This window comes from Talaromyces proteolyticus (genome assembly GCF_021365285.1).
Source record: "Talaromyces proteolyticus strain PMI_201 chromosome Unknown BGW36scaffold_13, whole genome shotgun sequence".
NCBI classification, from domain to species: Eukaryota; Fungi; Ascomycota; class Eurotiomycetes; order Eurotiales; family Trichocomaceae; genus Talaromyces; species Talaromyces proteolyticus.
The window spans coordinates 1,109,217-1,127,441 of NW_025764289.1; the positions used below are offsets into that span (position 1 = coordinate 1,109,217).

An 18,225-nucleotide genomic window follows, 5' to 3' on the forward strand; every position below is an offset into this window, starting at 1 on the left:
ACAGTCTTCTTGTAGACAATAATATGGTAGTATTTACCAGCTGCTTGATAAGGCGCGTCTAATTGCGGCGGCACGGGGCACGCTATTCCGGATATGGGCAATAACTAGCAGGCCCATTTTGCTGCAGGAGTACGCGCAGGCGTATGCGGACACTGCAACTATCGTGGCGGAGCTGGCCCGCGGCTAGAGAAGGCTGTACGTAATAACTAAACAGCAAATGATATTACTATGATCTGTATCATAACGAAGGCAATATTAAATAGAAGACATTTTCATGCCTGAGAAAAATAAGTGGAGATCCTGCCTCTCCAGCCAATGAACGGGTGATCTGCATTCGGCGCCGACCGGTAAATTCCCCTCACAGCCTCTCCTCTCCAAAAAAAGGAAAAACATCCATACCTTTCCATTCCTCCCCTTCTTGCCCGCTTTTATCAACACAATTGCAATAATTCATCCGTATAACACTGAGATAGTGTACACTCTCTCGCGCAGTCTGGTCTGCAGACACATCAATCGCAATGGCAACCCACCTCCCCGCCCGCCAATTGTACTATGACGGCCAGACGCAAGCCAGTACCTCGAACAAGACCTTCCCAACCATCGACCCGTCAACCGGCGCCCACATCGCTGATATCCACGAAGCCTCTCGCGCAGACATTGATAAGGCCGTGTCGTCCGCCGAACGCGCGTTTCCGGCATGGTCCGCAACGCCGGCCATCCAGCGCGCCCGCATCCTCCAGAAAGCTGCGCAGTTGTTGCGCGATCGTAACGACGAGATCGCCACCGCCGAAACACATGATACCGGGAAGGCGTTTACGGAAACGAGCGTCGTGGATGTCGCGACGGGTGCGGATGTGCTCGAATATTTCGCGAATTTGGTTGGTGGTGGAGGGTTGAATGGAGAGACTACGCAGTTGAGAGAAGATGCGTGGGTTTATACAAAGAAAGCGCCTCTAGGAGTTTGTGCGGGGATTGGTGCTTGGAATTACCCTATTCAGATGTAAGTTGCTTTCTCTCTCTGTTGCATTTTCAAGTAAAACTGAGCATCGCCAGCGCGCTCTGGAAATCAGCGCCCTGTCTCGCCGCTGGCAACACCATGGTCTACAAACCCAGCGAATTCACCTCCCTGCACGGCGAAACCCTCGCCAAAATCTACACCGAAGCCGGTGTCCCCGCCGGCGTTTTCAATGTCGTCCACGGCGCTGGTGACGTGGGCGCGTACCTAACCGCTCACCCTTCCATCGCGAAAGTCTCATTCACGGGCCAAGTAGCTACCGGCAAAAAGGTTGCTGGGAGTGCCTCCGGCAGCATGAAATACGTCACCATGGAACTCGGGGGAAAATCGCCTCTGATAGTTCTCTCCGACGCGGATCTCGAGACCGCCGTTGACGGTGCCATGATGGCGAATTTCTATAGTACAGGCCAGGTATGCACGAACGGGACACGGGTGTTTATCCCCAGGGCCATGAAGGCCGCCTTCGAGAAGCGGTTGTTGGAGAAAATGCAATATGTGCGGGCTGGCCCCGTCATGGACCCGGCGACAAACTTCGGTCCTCTCGTTTCACGCGTCCACCGCGACAAAGTCACTGGGTATATCAAGCACGGCATCGAGACGGACCGCGCAAAGCTACTTTACGGCGGAGTTGGCCAGCCTGCAAATCTCACCCCTGAATTAAAAAAGGGGTACTGGGTCAAACCGACGATTTTCACGGATTGCACGGATGATATGAAGATCGTCAAGGAGGAGATTTTCGGGCCCGTGCTATCTATTCTCACGTACGATACTGTTGAGGAGGCAGTTCGACGAGCGAATGCCACGGAACTGGGGCTTGCAGCAGGCATATTTACGAAGGATTTGAATTTGGCACATCGCATTATTGACCAGTTACAAGCCGGGATTACGTGGGTGAACTCATGGGGAGAGTCGCCGGCGGAAATGAGTGTGGGGGGATGGAAGCAAAGTGGTGTTGGAGTCGAGAATGGGAGGAGAGGGATCGAGGCGTGGGTGCGCAATAAGAGTACGCTGGTTGATATGAATGGGTCGGTGGCTACTGCATTTGCCAAGCTATGAACACTACAACGTGTAAAATAAAGATGTAAACAATGAAAGGAAAAATGCTATGTTAAAATTGAATAATTGGTCTATGAATCACTTGCTATGTGGTATATATTCTGGATTTCACCGTACGCCATTTCACCTCATACATACGAGATTTAAAAAAAAAACAACCCTCGATGCTCTTGCTCTTGCTCTTCAAGGGCCACAAAAATCTGTTACATGCAGAATAAATCTGCCAAGGCTAGCAGACTGGAATAAGAAAATAACAACCTTGCCCAAACCATATGAAAACCAATCCGCTTATGGAAATAAAATGTAGCCAATTCCTGCTCGTCATTCCGCCTCAGTCTTTCGAAAAAAGTTAAACTGCAGCAACACGGGATCCCATTGATTCCGGCATGAGGTCGTTCTTCAATGCGGCATCCAATCCACCGACCCCGGAGTCGAGTAAACGGGATGACATGCTGTCTGGGGTCAATTCGCCGTCTTCGTCCATTGACCGGCGCATGTCTGTGTTGATTTTCAGGTCCTTGGGGAAAATCTTCGCCTGCTGGTTGGCATCTGACGTTGGCTTTGTTCCGGTCGTCTGCACTGGAGCTGGCACGTATGTTCGCGGGCGGTAGACCAGTGGTGGTCCCTGGGTACGCGCATCGGTACCGGACTGCTCGATCGATTCAAAGTACTTGACAGTCTTGACCTTCAATTCCATAGTTGCATCGCGATCGGCGACGATAAGGGGGTGAGGATGCAGCTGCAGGGCGGACAGAGTCCACATGTGATTCACGCCACCCTCCAAGCCGTGGTGGAGAGCAAGCGCCTTGTGGGAGCCTGTGCAGACAATCACCACCTCACGCGCATCCATGATGGTTTGAATACCCACAGTCAACGCCTTCTTGGGCACCTTGTTGACATCGCCGTCGAAGAATCGCGAGTTGGCGACAATGGTGTCGTAAGCCAGTGTCTTGACACGAGTGCGGCTGGCGAGCGAGGATCCGGGTTCATTAAACGCAATGTGACCATCTGGGCCAACACCCCCCAAAAACAGCTCGATGCCGCCCATTCGCGCGATTTTGGCCTCGTAGTTCGCTGCCTCTGCCGCCAAATCGGGCGCGTTGCCGTTCAAGATGTTGATGTTTGCGGGGAGAATGTCGACGTGCGAAAAGAAGTGTTTGTACATGAAGCTGTGGTACGACTCGGGGTGGTCGCGCGGGATTCCCACGTATTCATCCTGTTATTGGTCAGATATTGCATTCAACCACGCTGGGTGGCGATACGAACCATGTTGAAAGTAACGACATTGCGGAAAGAGATTTCGCCCGCCTTGTATCTCTGGACGAGAATGCGATAGATGATTTCCGGGCTGCTACCGGTGGGCAGACCCAGGACAAATGGCTTCTCTGGCGTGGGGCTGAATGTGTTGATTCGACCTTTGTCACTGTGAGTCTGGGTATTTCCACTAAATTCCCCGCCATTGCGCAGACGAGCACTAGGGCGATACATACTGACTATGTACTCTGCAATATACTCAGAGACACCCTGAGGATCTTCACGGATAATAACCCTCCTGTAAGGCTGTTAGTTTGCATTCTGGCGTGGCTGCAGCGGATCCCTTACATTGTGCAGATTGACTACGTCACCAAGGCTAACTAAAACTTCCGATAGTCGAGTGATAAGGACTACCAATCAAGATCGTGGGGAGAGCGATTCGACGACAGCGATAATGCCGAGATCAGCGCAGGGAGGTTGGTGGAGTGTAGTTGAATTGTTTTGCAGCGCAAGTTTTCAAGAGACAGAAAGAAAAGAAAGAGAAGGATGGATGGACGAAGGCAGGTGATAAGGGAACCCGCCGGGTCGAACTATTCTGGAAGGGCTCTCGACCAGTCACTGACTCACGGAACCACCTGCGACGTCAGGTTCATCCTCCAGCGCTGCGACATGGAAGCAAATTATTGCCCTGGGAGAGGAATTAGCTGGCCCCTCCCGTCTCCGGTGGTGGACAACAATTGCAACCGCTCCATCGAGATGTCATCTCGCCCCGCCGCATTGGGCTGTCCATACTCCAGAACCGCTTAGCCGGTTTACATTAATCACATACTTCTTACGCTTTTATCTATCAATATTATTCGGGATATGATTTGATGCAAGGCCAAATGATTAGTATTATCAATATCTGCCTTTACTTCTAGGACACAGTCCATGCTATTGCAGTGGTCCTGGTGCCAGTTGAATATACTACATGGTAATAATTACTAAGTAGGAATGAAGCTTCGCGCTGGTAACGGCGCGTAAGCATCTGCGTTACATGATGTACCACTAATACAAAATAAATTACATGTGTACCGTATCGTATCGCCGGATGCAGCAGCCCTATCCATTTACCTACTTACCCACAAAGATGATCTCAACTCGTTCAAAAAAAGTGGAAAAAGTAATTATAATGATAAAAAGCGTTATTATTTATTTTCTAGACATTATTATACTACAGCCTGTGATCAGTGTGAGGTGCTGCTGTGCGATTCTAGATGGAAGGCAATGCCAAGCTTTTCCATACATGGTTGCATCCGGCAAAGCTTGCGGGCGGCCCGGCGAACTGCGTGGCATGACAGCCGCCGTTGCGTTGCAACGGTGGGATCAACGGATACCACCTCAGAGCGTGCCATTGGAACATTGAATTTCACTGTCCTCTGCTACTGGTGATCACAATAATAATAATCATACAATCCTTTATTTTGGCTAGCTATGAAAGGGTATAATTTACCATCTTCTACTCGCTTTTTCGTCGGTATTCCCTTTTTGTACGTTCCGGTAAGATGGGTGCCGCTGTGCTGCATGATCTACTTATTTGTAACTTTTATACGAGTGCTGTCCTACATCTTTATATACCACATACAATATCTACCGCGGACTTGTTCTACGTCTTATAATTAGAAGACTCCATCAATAAGCAGCTATCCATCAACAGAGTACAAATGTTTAGCATCATCTGTGTTTCGACCTCTATATGCCAGTAAATGAATCTTCCTCCATATACCAAGCATTCGAAAACGCTGAAGTCATTGATGCTCGCTTGATACTCAAACGTAGTCTCCCACTAGCCTCACATCCATCGATAGCTCCAGTATAAAGTTCGCATCTGACACAAGTCAAATTCCCCATGCCGGCAATTCTAGAGACTACATGGGTGTCCCTGAATCTGATAAGCCAGTCTATCGAAACTTTGGATTCGGTGCAGGCCACCATCTAGATCCCTGTTTCAACTACCGAAGAAGTAGTCAACACGTAAACTCAAATATTGGTCTTGTGGTCATGCCAATACTTATAAACCTTGCATAACGCTGAAGATTGACACGAACGTCATTTGGTGTGAATGTAGGTCGACCCGAGCCGCCGAGAGCTCGATGAATCTAGCCAATGGTGCAGAAAGCAACCTAATAAGGCTAGGGTAGAAAGCAGCTCGGCAGAAAGGAACGCACGAGCATTATTGCCATATGGAAGAATTACACCACGTTGCTTCTTGTCTCCTCGTATTGACATTGACAGGGGCGGGTCTAGCACGAATTAGTGGCTGACAAGAGCATAAGCGAGGCTGGCAGTCTGCAAATTGTTTACTTGTGTACTGTGCAAATCAAAGTGTGCCAAGAAAAGCAGAATATCAAGTCAAGTGTATAACGGGACAGAGAGTATGGACGATGGTGAGAGCCCCGCAGCGGGACCCGGGGTAATTTAATATCAAGCTGGAGTGCGGCCCGATTGGCGGAGGCAGTATCGCGGCTTATCTCTGCACGTGACGCGGCGCTCTCTCCCTCGCTGTTCCTTGCGGATCACCAATTGTCTGATTGTCTGGTTGTAATTCAGCTTGCGCTGGCTTGTCGCTCTGCTACCCTATCCGATCCAACCATAGGCTATTGCTCCTTGTGAGCACCCTAATCGCGCCGTTCTGCAGCCCACAGAAAACCTTCGTCCCGGCTTTCAAGGCGTTCAAGTCTACACCAGTGTTCCTCGGCGGTCGTTCCTGATCCCGCCCATCGTTCCAGCTGTGGTTCTCACAACCCATCGTCTTCTAGTTACACACAAAGTTGCCGCGGTGTGAGCATACGTATTACGTGTTCCTTACGCAGGGACCAGTAGCTTAATCTGTCGCCTGGCGACTCGGCGCCATTGAGAACTCCGCGAAGCCAGATCTCAGCTATCGACGGAACAGCTTGCGCCTTGCGACCCTATCACCCGCCGCATCAGCAATCCATCGTCCCATCGTCGCATCTGTGGTGTCATCCTTTCGGGCGGTATAGAGGTTTTGGAACTGCTAGTAGCTGCGGCCGGGGTGGTGTGAGCTAGGCCTTCTTGGTGAGAGCTGGCATTCCTTGCGCCGGGCCGTCATGGCCCCTAAGGATGGTGCAATGCCTCCCGTATGGGATAGCCTAGACAGGTGAGAAATTAATTTAGCGTATGTTAAGAATTGACGCTGACTGCAATTGCATCTCCAGGCAAATGGGCCAGCTTTTTATGATGGGCTTTGACGGAACCACGGTCGACCAACAGATACGATCCTTAATCGAAGATTACCACGTGGGAAGCGTGTTACTCAATGCGAAAAACCTCAAGTGTAAGTTCGGCTATACAGCTTGCGCCGAACATTGAGTGCTAACCCAATACAGCCGCCGAAGAAACAACCAAGCTGATACTCGAATTGCAAACAATCGCACGCGATGCTGGCCATCCAGTGCCGCTCATGATTGCACTCGACCAGGAGAATGGAGGAGTTAACAGTCTATTCGATGAGATCTACATTCGGCAGTTCCCTAGTGCCATGGGCATCGCGGCAACGGGCTCCAGACAACTCGCCCGCGAAGTCGCCTCGGCTACCGCGCAGGAACTCAAGGCTGTGGGCGTCAATTGGATAATGGGTCCGGTGTTGGATGTCTTGACGAACGTTCGTAATCAACCTCTTGGCGTGCGAACCAGTGGCGACGATCCACAAGAAGTCTCGCAATATGGTGTCGAAGTAATGAAAGGGTACCAAGAAGCAGGTTTAGTCACCTGCGGCAAGCACTTTCCTTCTTACGGAAATCTAGAATTTATTGGATCTGACTCCGATGTTCCTGTTATCAAGGAGTCTCTTGAGCAGCTCAGCTTGAGCGCCCTGGTTCCATTTCGAAATGCTATTTCCAATGGTCTCGATGCAATGATGGTTGGCGGCGTGGCTATGTCTTCTGCGGGAGTAAATGTCATGCATGCTTGTCTTTCAGAACAGGTTGTGGATGGACTATTACGCAAAGATTTAAAATTCGGCGGCGTCGTTGTGTCCGAGTGCCTGGAGATGGAAGCTCTCACACACAATATCGGTGTTGGTGGTGGCACAGTGATGGCCATGAAAGCCGGCTGCGATTTGATCCTCCTCTGTCGGTCTTATCCCATTCAACTAGAAGCTCTCAATGGGCTGAAGTTGGGGGTTGAAAATGGAATGATCAGCCGGTCTCGAATTCAACAATCACTCAAACGCGTTCTCTCTATGAAATCACGCTGCACTACATGGGACCAAGCAATGAATCCAGGAGGAATAAATACTCTGACTGTGATGCAACCATCTCATACAAATCTATCTACTCGTGCATATGACAGCTCAATTACTCTTGTCCGAGATACGCAAAATCTTCTCCCCTTGACTCATGTCATAGAACCGGACGAAGAACTTTTGCTTCTAACGCCACTCGTGAAACCACTACCTGCGTCGGCAGTGTCGCGGTCAATATTGGATAACATGAACACATCCCCTGACCCTGCGTCATGGGAGAAGAGTGCATCAGGCAGTAGTGGCGAGAGTGTCTTTCGAGAATTCGGCCGGTCACTCGCGCGGCAACGATCAGGTCGCGTTCTTCATACATCATACACGTCCACTGGGGTCCGCCCTATACACGAAAGTCTGATTGACCGAGTCAGCGCAGTTGTTGTAGTCACAGCAGACTCTAACCGGAATCTCTACCAGCACGGATTCACCAAACATGTGTCAATGATTTGCAAGTCCCAATATTCACAAACAGGCGAGCGTCGTGAGAAGCCCGTAGTTGTTGTAGCTGTCAGTTCTCCATACGACTTTGCCACAGACCCTGTAGTCGGCACATACATCTGCACATACGATTTCACCGAAACAGCACTACAGGCCTTGGTGAAGGTACTTTACGGAGACCTGTCTCCAACAGGGACATTACCAGGGACGATCAGCCGAAGTCAAAAGCTAGGCCACTCCCGTCAACACTGGCTAGTCGAATCATGGAACGAAGAACGTGATGCAGAGGCGCTTGACGCTTTGCTTGATGCTGTAAGAGACAGCGGATCACACGCTGAACTCGCTAGCGTCACATCCAACACCTTCCTCCTCCGCAGTGACGACGTAGACGAAGCTCATTTCGTCGTGCGCAACAGTACAACGCATGCCCTTTATGGGTTCTGCTCGACGTACTTTTTCCGGTCAACAGGAACCGCCGCGATTGGGTCAATAATCGTGGAACCTTCACGACGAAAGCTGTCCATCGGACACTCTCTACACAACCGGGCCATTCAAACCCTTCTTCGTAGAAACGGCGTCAGACGTTTCCAGCTAGGCTCACGCCTGCCCAGCGTGTACCTAGGCATTCCAACCGCGAATCCAGTAGAGCGCAAGAGACTACGTCAATGGTTTGCCCAATTAGGCTGGAACACAGCCTTATCTCGACCAGTATGCAGTGTCTTACTACGACCGCTTTCCACCTGGGTTCCTCCTGACGGCCTAGCAACAAGCCTCCAAAACGCCGAAGTCGACTACGACCTCGTCTATGGCTGGGAATACGCAGACTCGATCATCGACCACATCAAGACAAGCTCCCGACAGGGAGTAATGGAAATCTACAAACTAGCACTCAACGGCGCCCCGCATTCAGGCGTTATCCGCGCGAAACGACCTGAAGATGGTGCGGTTCTAGGCAGCGTTGTGATATACAACAGCCAATCCGTGATTGCAGAGTACGTGCCGGCTCTGAAAGAGGCGAATGTCGTGGGCGGTGGTGTCTCGTCGCCAGTCATTTCGCCGTCGGTGGGTGAATATGCCACATTGATGCAGGGGTTGCTGCTTCTTGGTATTCGACAAGTCCGCAAATCAGGGGCGGATGCGGTGATCCTGGACTGTGTAAGTACCTACCCTTTCCCCCTCCCCCTTTTTTCCTCCTTCGTTCTAACGATTATAGGTCGACGGCGACGGCAACTTTGACAGTCTCTCGGCAATGGGCTTCACAGTCCTGCAAACCTTCGAGGAAGTAACCTGCGACGCGACGACCTGGAAAATGATGCAGTCTGCATGAGCTTTATCTATTCCCTCTTCAGATATCTTCCTATCTCCCTACATACTATCTGTCATTTACTACCAATGTGTTTGGCGTGCTTGCTTGTCTTTGCAGTTGGATTGAGCGCGCATAGTATCCTGTGTATTTGATCATATCTGTGTGTATATACTGTATCTGTCGGAGTAAATCTTCCATACATGTAGTTATGTGGCGTTTGGGATGGTCTTCAGTGCTTGTGGGCTGAAGAATGAAATGATGTTGGATAGCAATAGCGTTGAAAACAGTATTTCTCTCAACTGTTGGTTCAAGATATAGCAAGCTTCAGTAAGGCTGATATCAAAACTTTCTTATTCGTGATATTCTGTCTCAGATTCTAATCTCAGTCTGGAATAATGTAGTAACACTGGTGAATACAGGTTCAGTCTCGAAATATACATGTATAGAGAACTTCAATGTTGTCAAGAATATATATATATATTAAAGCGCTTTTAACTTTTAGAAAAATTATCAATTAACATGGACAAACACAACCACATCTACATATATTAACATTTGAAAGATTAATGATGGAATAAATAACTGGCGTAAATCCATATAATCTTAAAATAATAATATATATATTCCATATTATTAAACTATTCATTGAGTTGGCATAGTCGAAGAATATGTAGTAACGTGATTCCACACCCTACAATGGCCAATCGGCAGATACATGCAACAAACTACGATATTCAGCCACAAGTAATAAAACCTCAATTATTGAATGAACAACCATCACATGATTATTCACAAAGTAAACGCAAATTCCACTGAACAGCTAATATAACCCCTTAAATCCACTCTCGGAAACGGAAATCAACTATAACCCTACCGGGATAAAGCACCGAGAAGAATCATGCGCCAAATCCGCCGATAAAACACCTAATCATGGAGCTATGCCTATCAGCAGACAAATCCACCGCCAAAGCGTCATGCAACACCATCACCACCACCTCTACTAGTACTGGGAGCTGCTGCTACATAGATGGATGATAGGAGTGGGTAGTGGTAGTGTAGCATACTGCATACTCGTACTCTACGAGTCTACGCAAACTCCGCGAAATGCTTCCGCACATGATCAGACCGATCGAGAGTTGGTAAATTAATGCCGTTATGTAATTAGTAGCGCGGTTTCCCCAGAGCCAAGAGGGAGTGCATCCTGGCTTGGAGGCGCGAAGATCGGACTTGCGGAAGGTCGTAGGTGCTAGTTTGTAGACGTGGCGGGGTATGTAAGCCATCGGCCATGGAAGGGTTCAACTAGGCACATTTACGAGACTAGAGATGTACGAAAAGGCGGAATCATGTATCTGTTCAGATAGTAGACATTAAACACTACGACTGATCTATGATAAGGGAGGGAGAGGAGTAAGTACCTTTGCGCCCGTTGAGGCAAGGTACCGAGATGAAAAGAGTTTGAGCAAGAAGATGCTAATAATTGGAATTTAGAGCGGTGAGAGTATGCACTGTATGATAAAGGCATAGTTTTTTTTTTGAAGAATCCAAAGTTTGAGAGCTGCTGTCATTCAAAATTTCTACGGATGTTACGTCGCCATCGAGATAAGGGCGACGTTGTATTTGGGTGCAACTCTGAATGGCACTTAATGCCAGTTCGACAGGTACAAGCCGCATCGCATATTGGGCGATCCGCGAGAGAGCGAGGCGATCTTCTCAATTCGGTGGGTTGAGTTTGTACTTACTACATTCGTCTAGCTTTCAACTGAACATTTCAAGAGGTTCGGCGTAAGACGCCGTAAGTAGTACAGGACTAACTTAATACGTAGAAACGTAGAGATGCTAGTAAAAGGAGGAGGAGGCGTCCCAAGTTGCTAATCAGAATGAAGTTTAATTTTAAATTTATGCCAACTTGGCCCCTCCGCTTGCTGGCGTTAATGCAAGTGGGTGAGACGAAGGATTAGACGGAATTTGAGAAGACTCTCGATTGAGAATCGCGGAGCTAAGTTATGCATTTTTCTTTTCTCTTCATTTTGCATTGTTATTAGATCTCATTTTTCTCTTTGGTGTGTTTTCTGACTGATAGTCTGTCTGATACGAGCTATATTTATCTTTAGACCGGGCCAACCCAAAACACCAGCGTCGATCCTCCTCCATCAAATTAATACGGAGTGATCTAGCATCTGGTGTAATTGTACTATAATGTATAATAACTTATGAGTTGGGACCCCGGGAGAATCTTTATGCCGGCATTCCGTCCGAATTGCTGTTATTATTATTCTCCCCTTGCCTTTCATTGGCATAGGCTGGGCTGGTGGTGGATTCGGGGCCATTTTCGGCCGCCAAGTCAAGCGTAGACTGTCGATCGTAGTGCCACTTAACTCTATGCTTCTTAGCTTGTCGGTGATGCCGTCGTGTGAATCCGTATGAATTCAAAGACTAGTACTGAGATTGACAGAGCCTGGAGGCAGGACTAGGAGGATGGATCGGGCGTAGGGCCAAAGCTGTTGCCAGGAGAAGCCCAATGCTCCTGCGTCCGAGCACCGAACAGGCATTGAATCCTAATCCTTTCACTTGGAAGTTAACTGAGAATCGAGATCAGAAGTTGCAGCCGACAGTCGAGGGTGGGCACGAAGGATGATGGCACAATCAAAGCTTGAAATTGATAAGGGATGCTCCACTGGATCCTGTAAATCTGAAAATCTGTAAATCACTAGAAAGTAATACACTGGTAATTGATTTCTCGCAAGCACCGTTTCCGCATGTGATGAACCAAAAACCCGAGCATTGAATGATAACAGTCCTTAATGACGGCATCAAAGTGAAAAGCATCAATGACCGTGCGACTGGGCTGAAGCAAAGTTTAGCTGTTCTTTTTTTATCTCATGCTCTTACGGTAGCGTAGGGGCCGTTCGCATATTGAACTATTATACCATGATAATTACAGTGTATAGTGAGACCATGGCTCTACTGCTATAAACTTACGAAGCAAAGTAAGATAGGTAGTTTATAACAGGGCAATTATTTGTATTGTTTAGCATGGAGACTAGGACATAATCATAATGCATAGTTGTCAGTTAATAGTAATGGCATTATCTGATTCGTATTTAGTATTTAGTAGGATTATGGTACCTGCAGCAGATCCTATAATAGCAACCAGCCCCTGTTTGAGAGCCGCGGCCACCAATCACAGAGCGGCCCCGCGCGGCTTGAAACGTAGCGCCCCATAAACAACGGTGTCAAACCCTAGAACCGAGCAGGAGTCGATATTAGAGAGTGCAATTTCACAATGTTTCATGAGCCGATCTTTGGCATTGACCGCCGGCCTAACCTCTACTCTAGAGTTTAGTATCTCCTACGATTGGAAATATTCATATAGTCTAGTGTGTAGACTGTCGTAGACTAACAGTAGCCTCAGAGATCGTAATTCTCCGTATGGGTTTTGCTTCAGGTATTTTTAGCAGTCGTCGCTAACTGTATCTGGATACACGTTAGCTGACTGTTTCTTAACCATGGGGTGTTTCTATTATTACTACTCATAAGCGAGATAAAAAATTCCATCATCATCATAATGGTCATAATAATAATTGATATTGTGTATCAGCATTAATCATATCATCTACAAGATACAACAGATCACGTACATCTGGGTGGAGATTCCAGGAAGAGTAAACAGATCAGGTCCATCAATGACCATGGTGACATTGCTTATTCAAGATCATGACGGCAGTGGCATCGGCATTGGATATTAGATAAGAATGATCAACTCGCCACAACGCCACCACGCCACCGGTCATCCACAGTAATACGTACAGTTGAGGTAGACGCATGACTGTGTATCGTGTATCCGACCGTGCTGTGTTGGACACTATTCTTGAGTTGGGGGAGGGTTGGCCTGGAGAAGGATCACGGCTGTCGATCGTTGTTTTAGCCTGAATCCTGCCAGGCCTCGCGATTAGCCTGCACCGGCTTAGGCTGGCTGTAAGCAGCTAGGCCAATGAGAATAACCAGGCACAGACAGCGTCCATATCCATTCAACAGGAATACGAAAATTATGTCTAGGAATATGCGTTGTATGTGTCTGAAACAGAGTAGGAAAGAGGAAACAAAAAGAAATAAAGTTTGTACGAAATATACGAGCGCATCCAGTAAACTCAGTGCATTTCAGGTCAGGCCGTTATTGAATGACCCCTCAGAATGTTAATTTCTCGCAACTATTCCGGACTGGAGAGAACTCTGTTGCGATTGGCCGCTGATCCGTCTTCACGTGAAAGTTTCAGTCAAAACTTAATACCTTTTGATAAATAGAAGAAAACAATAACAATGAATCTCAAAAAACAGCAATCCAAGACGTAATACTGCATGCATCCTTTGAACCTTGAGCTGTCGCACAATGGCGGGGCATGACCTCGAGTCAGGCTGGCACGTCAGCGGATCTATCTTCTCACACAAAGAATGTTCGTATAGCGGTATACACGCAAACTCAACATCCAATTCCATTATCAAATATCCATTATATCTAAATATGGGATAAAGAAAGAGAGAGAGAAAGAAAACATATACCCACCATAGGTTCGTGATGACATTTCTGCCTCGGGTCCTGGGGCCAAGACCTGCATGTCTGTATGCCTTAGTCAGACAGACACTAGCATGCATTCTTTCTTTCTTACTGTGCCACTGACGATGCACTCGGAGGAATCGCGCTGTCGGGATTATAACTGCCCGAGTTAATACTTTTTATTTGCCGCGAGCTATGGGGGAAAGTAATAATGCTAATGCTAATAATGCGGATGATAATCAAGCACCGATATCTCATGCGCGCAATGTGATACTGCTGCGCTAACCAGATCGGGTGCGTAGTGCATCTGCTAGTGAGCCCTAGTAATAATGCTTGACTAACCGTATCCGGCTGTGCTTGCGGTGATGATGCCCGTGCGGCTTATGCCGGCCATTACCGCCTCTGTATCGTATCTTGCTGTGCTCGCTGCTCAACAACAGCATCTTTGATCACGTCAGGAGCCGCATCCATGTCATCGATCACTGTCAATCGCGCTGGATTCGGCATTGACCATGATCATCTATCACCGCAATCCAATCAACCCTGAACACACAGATTGAGATGGTGATAACAGATGATGTTGCCAGCTGACAGCTTCTCCCGCCGCTGTGGTTCGCTAGGATTATTCGTTTGCTCATTACTCTCTGCATGCAGGCAATTGAGCGATCGAATCAGACATCGAGGCTTTGGAGGAAAGTCTGGTTCAGTTCGTTCATTTCAGGTTCAGTGAAGAAGAGAGGGGGGAGAAATGTCGGCATGACATTACTGGGGTAGGCAATGATCGGCCCTAAGATAAGCCACCAACTGTCGTGCTTGTTGCGGTAGGTACAGGTACAATACATACATCTGGCATGATACAGCATAATACAGCATACATGAGAACATACAAGGACAGCCTGTTATGGTATCATCTGCGAGGGTCTCGAACCTTATCATGTTCATCACAATCAATATCAACAAGCACCTGCTCAAACTGTCGAGCCAATATAAAGTATATATTGTATTGAGATAACGGCCCGGAATTCCGCGAATAACCGTCATTGGTGCGTTGCTAAAGCCATGCCAAGACGCTATGCGAAATGCAGGCAAGCGCCGGATCCTATTTTATCCGCTAATATCGAGCAGGTACGAAGCCGTCGGCGGTCAAATTATATCCGAATGCGTATAGAAAATGCGATGTAACTAGGATCGACCAGTAGAGTATACTCCAATGAATGAATGAATTTGAGTAGGCTTTAAGCTATCCCTCCTCCTGAGCTCCTGCTCCTCACAGTATGAGACTGAGCCCGTTTCTGAGTCAAGCGCAGAACCCTCTCTGATCAGTGCTTCTGGAAGGATCGCGTCTTGTACATAACGAGTATGTCGTCGGCCGAACCGAGATTTACGCTTAGAGTCTTAGACCGCCGCCCCCGGTTCTAATTGACATCTTACCTACCCTAGGCTAGCGCATCGCTCGCTGGCCACTCTGATCGCCTCGTCGGAGGTAAACGACCAATGAAGCCTAGCGCATCTGGACCTGGCTCGGACGAGCTCGTACGACCTCATGACTGGTGGGTGTCGACAATCGGTGATTTGCCCGCGTCGGAGATAGACACAGCAATTGGCTGGCGCAAATTAGGCATGCGGGGGTTTGATTCCTCCCCGCCTGCCTAAAAGAGTCAAGTCCACCAACTTATTTTTACACCTGCCAGTGGCTGCCACTTGCTCGATCCTCGTTTCGGATCGCTAGGCTCGATTGGGCTGCACCTCCGTTGCGACAGCCTCTCTCTCGCGCTGGATTTGTGGAGAGAGAGCACTGATCACTGCGCTTACCCTGGACATTGCTCTTTCCTTTTAACTGATATCGTGAGATCATTTGCTGGCACCGGTTTAAGATCACGATCCCCTTTCTGAGAGTCGAAAAAAAGGGGTAGGGCCAGAGACTCGTCCATGGTCGCGCTGACCAGATCCCCCCATCTCTCTTCGGCTTCTAGAAGGATGCATGGATTTTGGTCCCCCGCTAGAGAATTCTAGCAAAAAGCCCCGTAGGAGGCAGATACGCTTGCAAGTTGGGAGGAGGAGGATCCCGCAGGAAGTCTCAATAAAGAGGCCGTTTTAGCTCCTTCTAGAGCCATAGAAGGCTGCAAGTGCTGCAGATGATTAGCATTCTGGCCAGGCCCATAGCGGCTAGCGCCGACAGTCTGTTGAACACTGTTGGCTGACCAGGAGACTGGCTCGGGCTGGCTGAGGCTTGAATAGGCTTGGCCAGTGCCGCTAGCCCCCTCACCTTCCTTGTTGGGGCCCGCTAAGGATTCCCTCTACGCCTGTCTGGACAGTACTGTTCTGTATACTAACCGGCACTCTCCGCGGCAGTTTTTGCGTCCTTATAGCCTGTCGTGACAGCTGGCAGAATTTAAGTTATCATGTTGGTTATAAGTTTCAGCTGTGACTTCTGCTAGATTTTATGTTATCATGTTGGTTATCATGTTGGTTATGAGTTTCAGTCGTGACTTCTGCTAATAAGAGGCAGCTTCATGTTGGAAGTGGGATGGAACCAACGTCGCCACCGCCAGTTCAGTGGAGTCCTTATCACGAATTCAAGACATGAAATTTGAATAGCGTTTCTTAGTTGCGCCGACGAGCGATTGACCCCGCTCGTGTATTCCTCTTGTAGCGAAACCCAGGTGCAGGTCTGTATTGTTGCATAGACGATCATCGGATTTGCTTCTTCCTTTGCCTCCCTGCTCGGCTTTAATACCGCGATATTGCCCCTCGCTGGAGGAGCAGCCGACGACGTGAGTGGCTGTCTGCCAGTGGTGTCTGGTGCTGAACTTTGAAGGTCTGTGGAGGAGGGGCATCCGTGATTGACCAGGGTCTCGCCTCTTGATCGTCCTGTCAGACCGCCCTCGAACGGTCGACGATTTCCTCGTAATCATATCGATAGCGAATGACGTGCCTCGCTGACCCTGAAGATCCTCTGGTTACCAATCGCATTCATGCGTGTTTATCAAGATCTGTAGCCTGTAGCAGCCGCCATGCAGTTCCCAGCTTCCCACTCGGTACGGATGTGCAAATGGCGATGATGTACAGTACAAACTGAGTTTAACTTTGATCCGTATCTACGAAAGGAAGGACAGACCAGAACGGAAGGAGAGGACGGGTACCTGGCTGATCCGCGCTCCCGGACGTCGCTTGTTTGTACGCTCCGTTATCGACTCCAGCATAGTACTTCTGGCACTTGTGAATATTATTTGTCTGCATTGTTTAATTATGTCGTCCTTACCCACTATCTTGCAGCGCATCAACATTCGCATTCGTATGTGGCGATGATGAAAGCGCAAGTCGCGCGCAACAACTAATTGCCACAATGCTGACCTTAGGCCTGAACAGAATAATCATCTAGAACAATAAATCAACAGATAAAACAAATGAAAATAAAAATAAAAATAAATTAACCTTCATTCTGGCCCCTGGCCCGGTGCGGTCGGTCCACTGTTGTGTTGGGACGAACGCATCAAATAGTCCAGATAGTTCTTACTACTGACTAGGCGTAGACGAGCATAGACGACGTCCGTTCTAAAACAGGAACGCAGCTGATGATGATCATGCATTGATGTAGAGCAGACACGGAGTCTCCAGCGCCGACAGTGCTGGGAGGACCCACTGATTCTGATACTCTTGAGCCCTCTATTATCGTATAATAATATACTAATATTAATGCTATGCGATGATTATCTACGGAGGTTTTGCACTGAACAGGGTCAATAACGGTCGAGCTAGCTCCTTCGCGGTATGCTGGCGTTGTGGCTATTCTTGCACTGAAGATCTTGCGTTGGTCAGCCAGCGCTGGCAGGCTCAGCCTTGTTTGGGGGCTTCCCCTTTTTTGACAAAAGAAATGAAAGAAGACGAAGTTGAAACATTATTCCGCCAGCTCTAGATGGTCGGATGGTGGTACCTTGTTCATTGTTCATTGATGTTAGGACACAACCATATTCATTATTGTTGAGGCAGCTCGCAAGCAGCAGGCCGTCATTGGCGAGCCGGCGATACCTGTAATTAGCAGACGGACTGGTCGTAGCAGCGTGATTGCTGGGCTGGAAATGAGCTGGGGGATTGCAGCCACTGGTCTAACAGGCTAACTGGGAACAGCAGTGAGGAGGCCCACCGGCCGCTCGTCTCCGGATCAGCACAATATTTACGGAGTACATTATCTCTTGGAGGGAGTGTACCGAGTACATACACAGATATAGGGGATAAGGTATGTATTACCGTAAGAGTATTACAGTACGGCTGACCTGGTGGGTCCGCCGCCCGCGTCCAGCGCC

At 48.5% G+C, this 18,225-nt stretch overlaps 4 protein-coding genes across 4 annotated transcripts; 2 read left to right on the top strand and 2 right to left on the bottom strand.

The window, feature by feature from the left end:
• The first annotated feature begins 332 nt into the window (after positions 1-332).
• On the top strand, positions 333-2,122 carry BGW36DRAFT_389429 (putative betaine aldehyde dehydrogenase). The gene is made up of 2 exons (XM_046217351.1): positions 333-1,000; positions 1,054-2,122. The coding sequence occupies exons 1-2, from the start codon at positions 519-521 to the stop codon at positions 2,069-2,071; spliced, it is 1,500 nt and encodes a 499-aa protein (XP_046067044.1). The 5' UTR covers positions 333-518; the 3' UTR covers positions 2,072-2,122.
• BGW36DRAFT_389431 (putative glucosamine-6-phosphate deaminase) lies at positions 2,123-4,163 on the bottom strand. The gene is made up of 4 exons (XM_046217352.1): positions 3,674-4,163; positions 3,562-3,623; positions 3,338-3,486; positions 2,123-3,287 (listed from the first exon to the last, which is right to left on the bottom strand). Coding segments are annotated over exons 1-4 (1,080 nt in total). The 5' UTR covers positions 3,676-4,163; the 3' UTR covers positions 2,123-2,420.
• Positions 4,164-6,435: 2,272 nt separating this feature from the next.
• BGW36DRAFT_306366 (putative beta-N-acetylglucosaminidase) lies at positions 6,436-9,390 on the top strand (the record flags this gene model as incomplete). The annotated part of the gene is made up of 4 exons (XM_046212143.1): positions 6,436-6,485; positions 6,544-6,662; positions 6,715-9,218; positions 9,277-9,390. The coding sequence occupies 4 exons, from the start codon at positions 6,436-6,438 to the stop codon at positions 9,388-9,390; spliced, it is 2,787 nt and encodes a 928-aa protein (XP_046067046.1).
• A 4,218-nt stretch (positions 9,391-13,608) lies between these two features.
• BGW36DRAFT_60666 (uncharacterized protein) lies at positions 13,609-14,385 on the bottom strand. Its single transcript, XM_046222467.1, has 3 exons — positions 14,034-14,385; positions 13,931-13,984; positions 13,609-13,771 (listed from the first exon to the last, which is right to left on the bottom strand). The coding sequence occupies exons 1-3, from the start codon at positions 14,177-14,179 to the stop codon at positions 13,651-13,653; spliced, it is 321 nt and encodes a 106-aa protein (XP_046067047.1). The 5' UTR covers positions 14,180-14,385; the 3' UTR covers positions 13,609-13,650.
• Between the last annotated feature and the right edge of the window lie 3,840 nt (positions 14,386-18,225).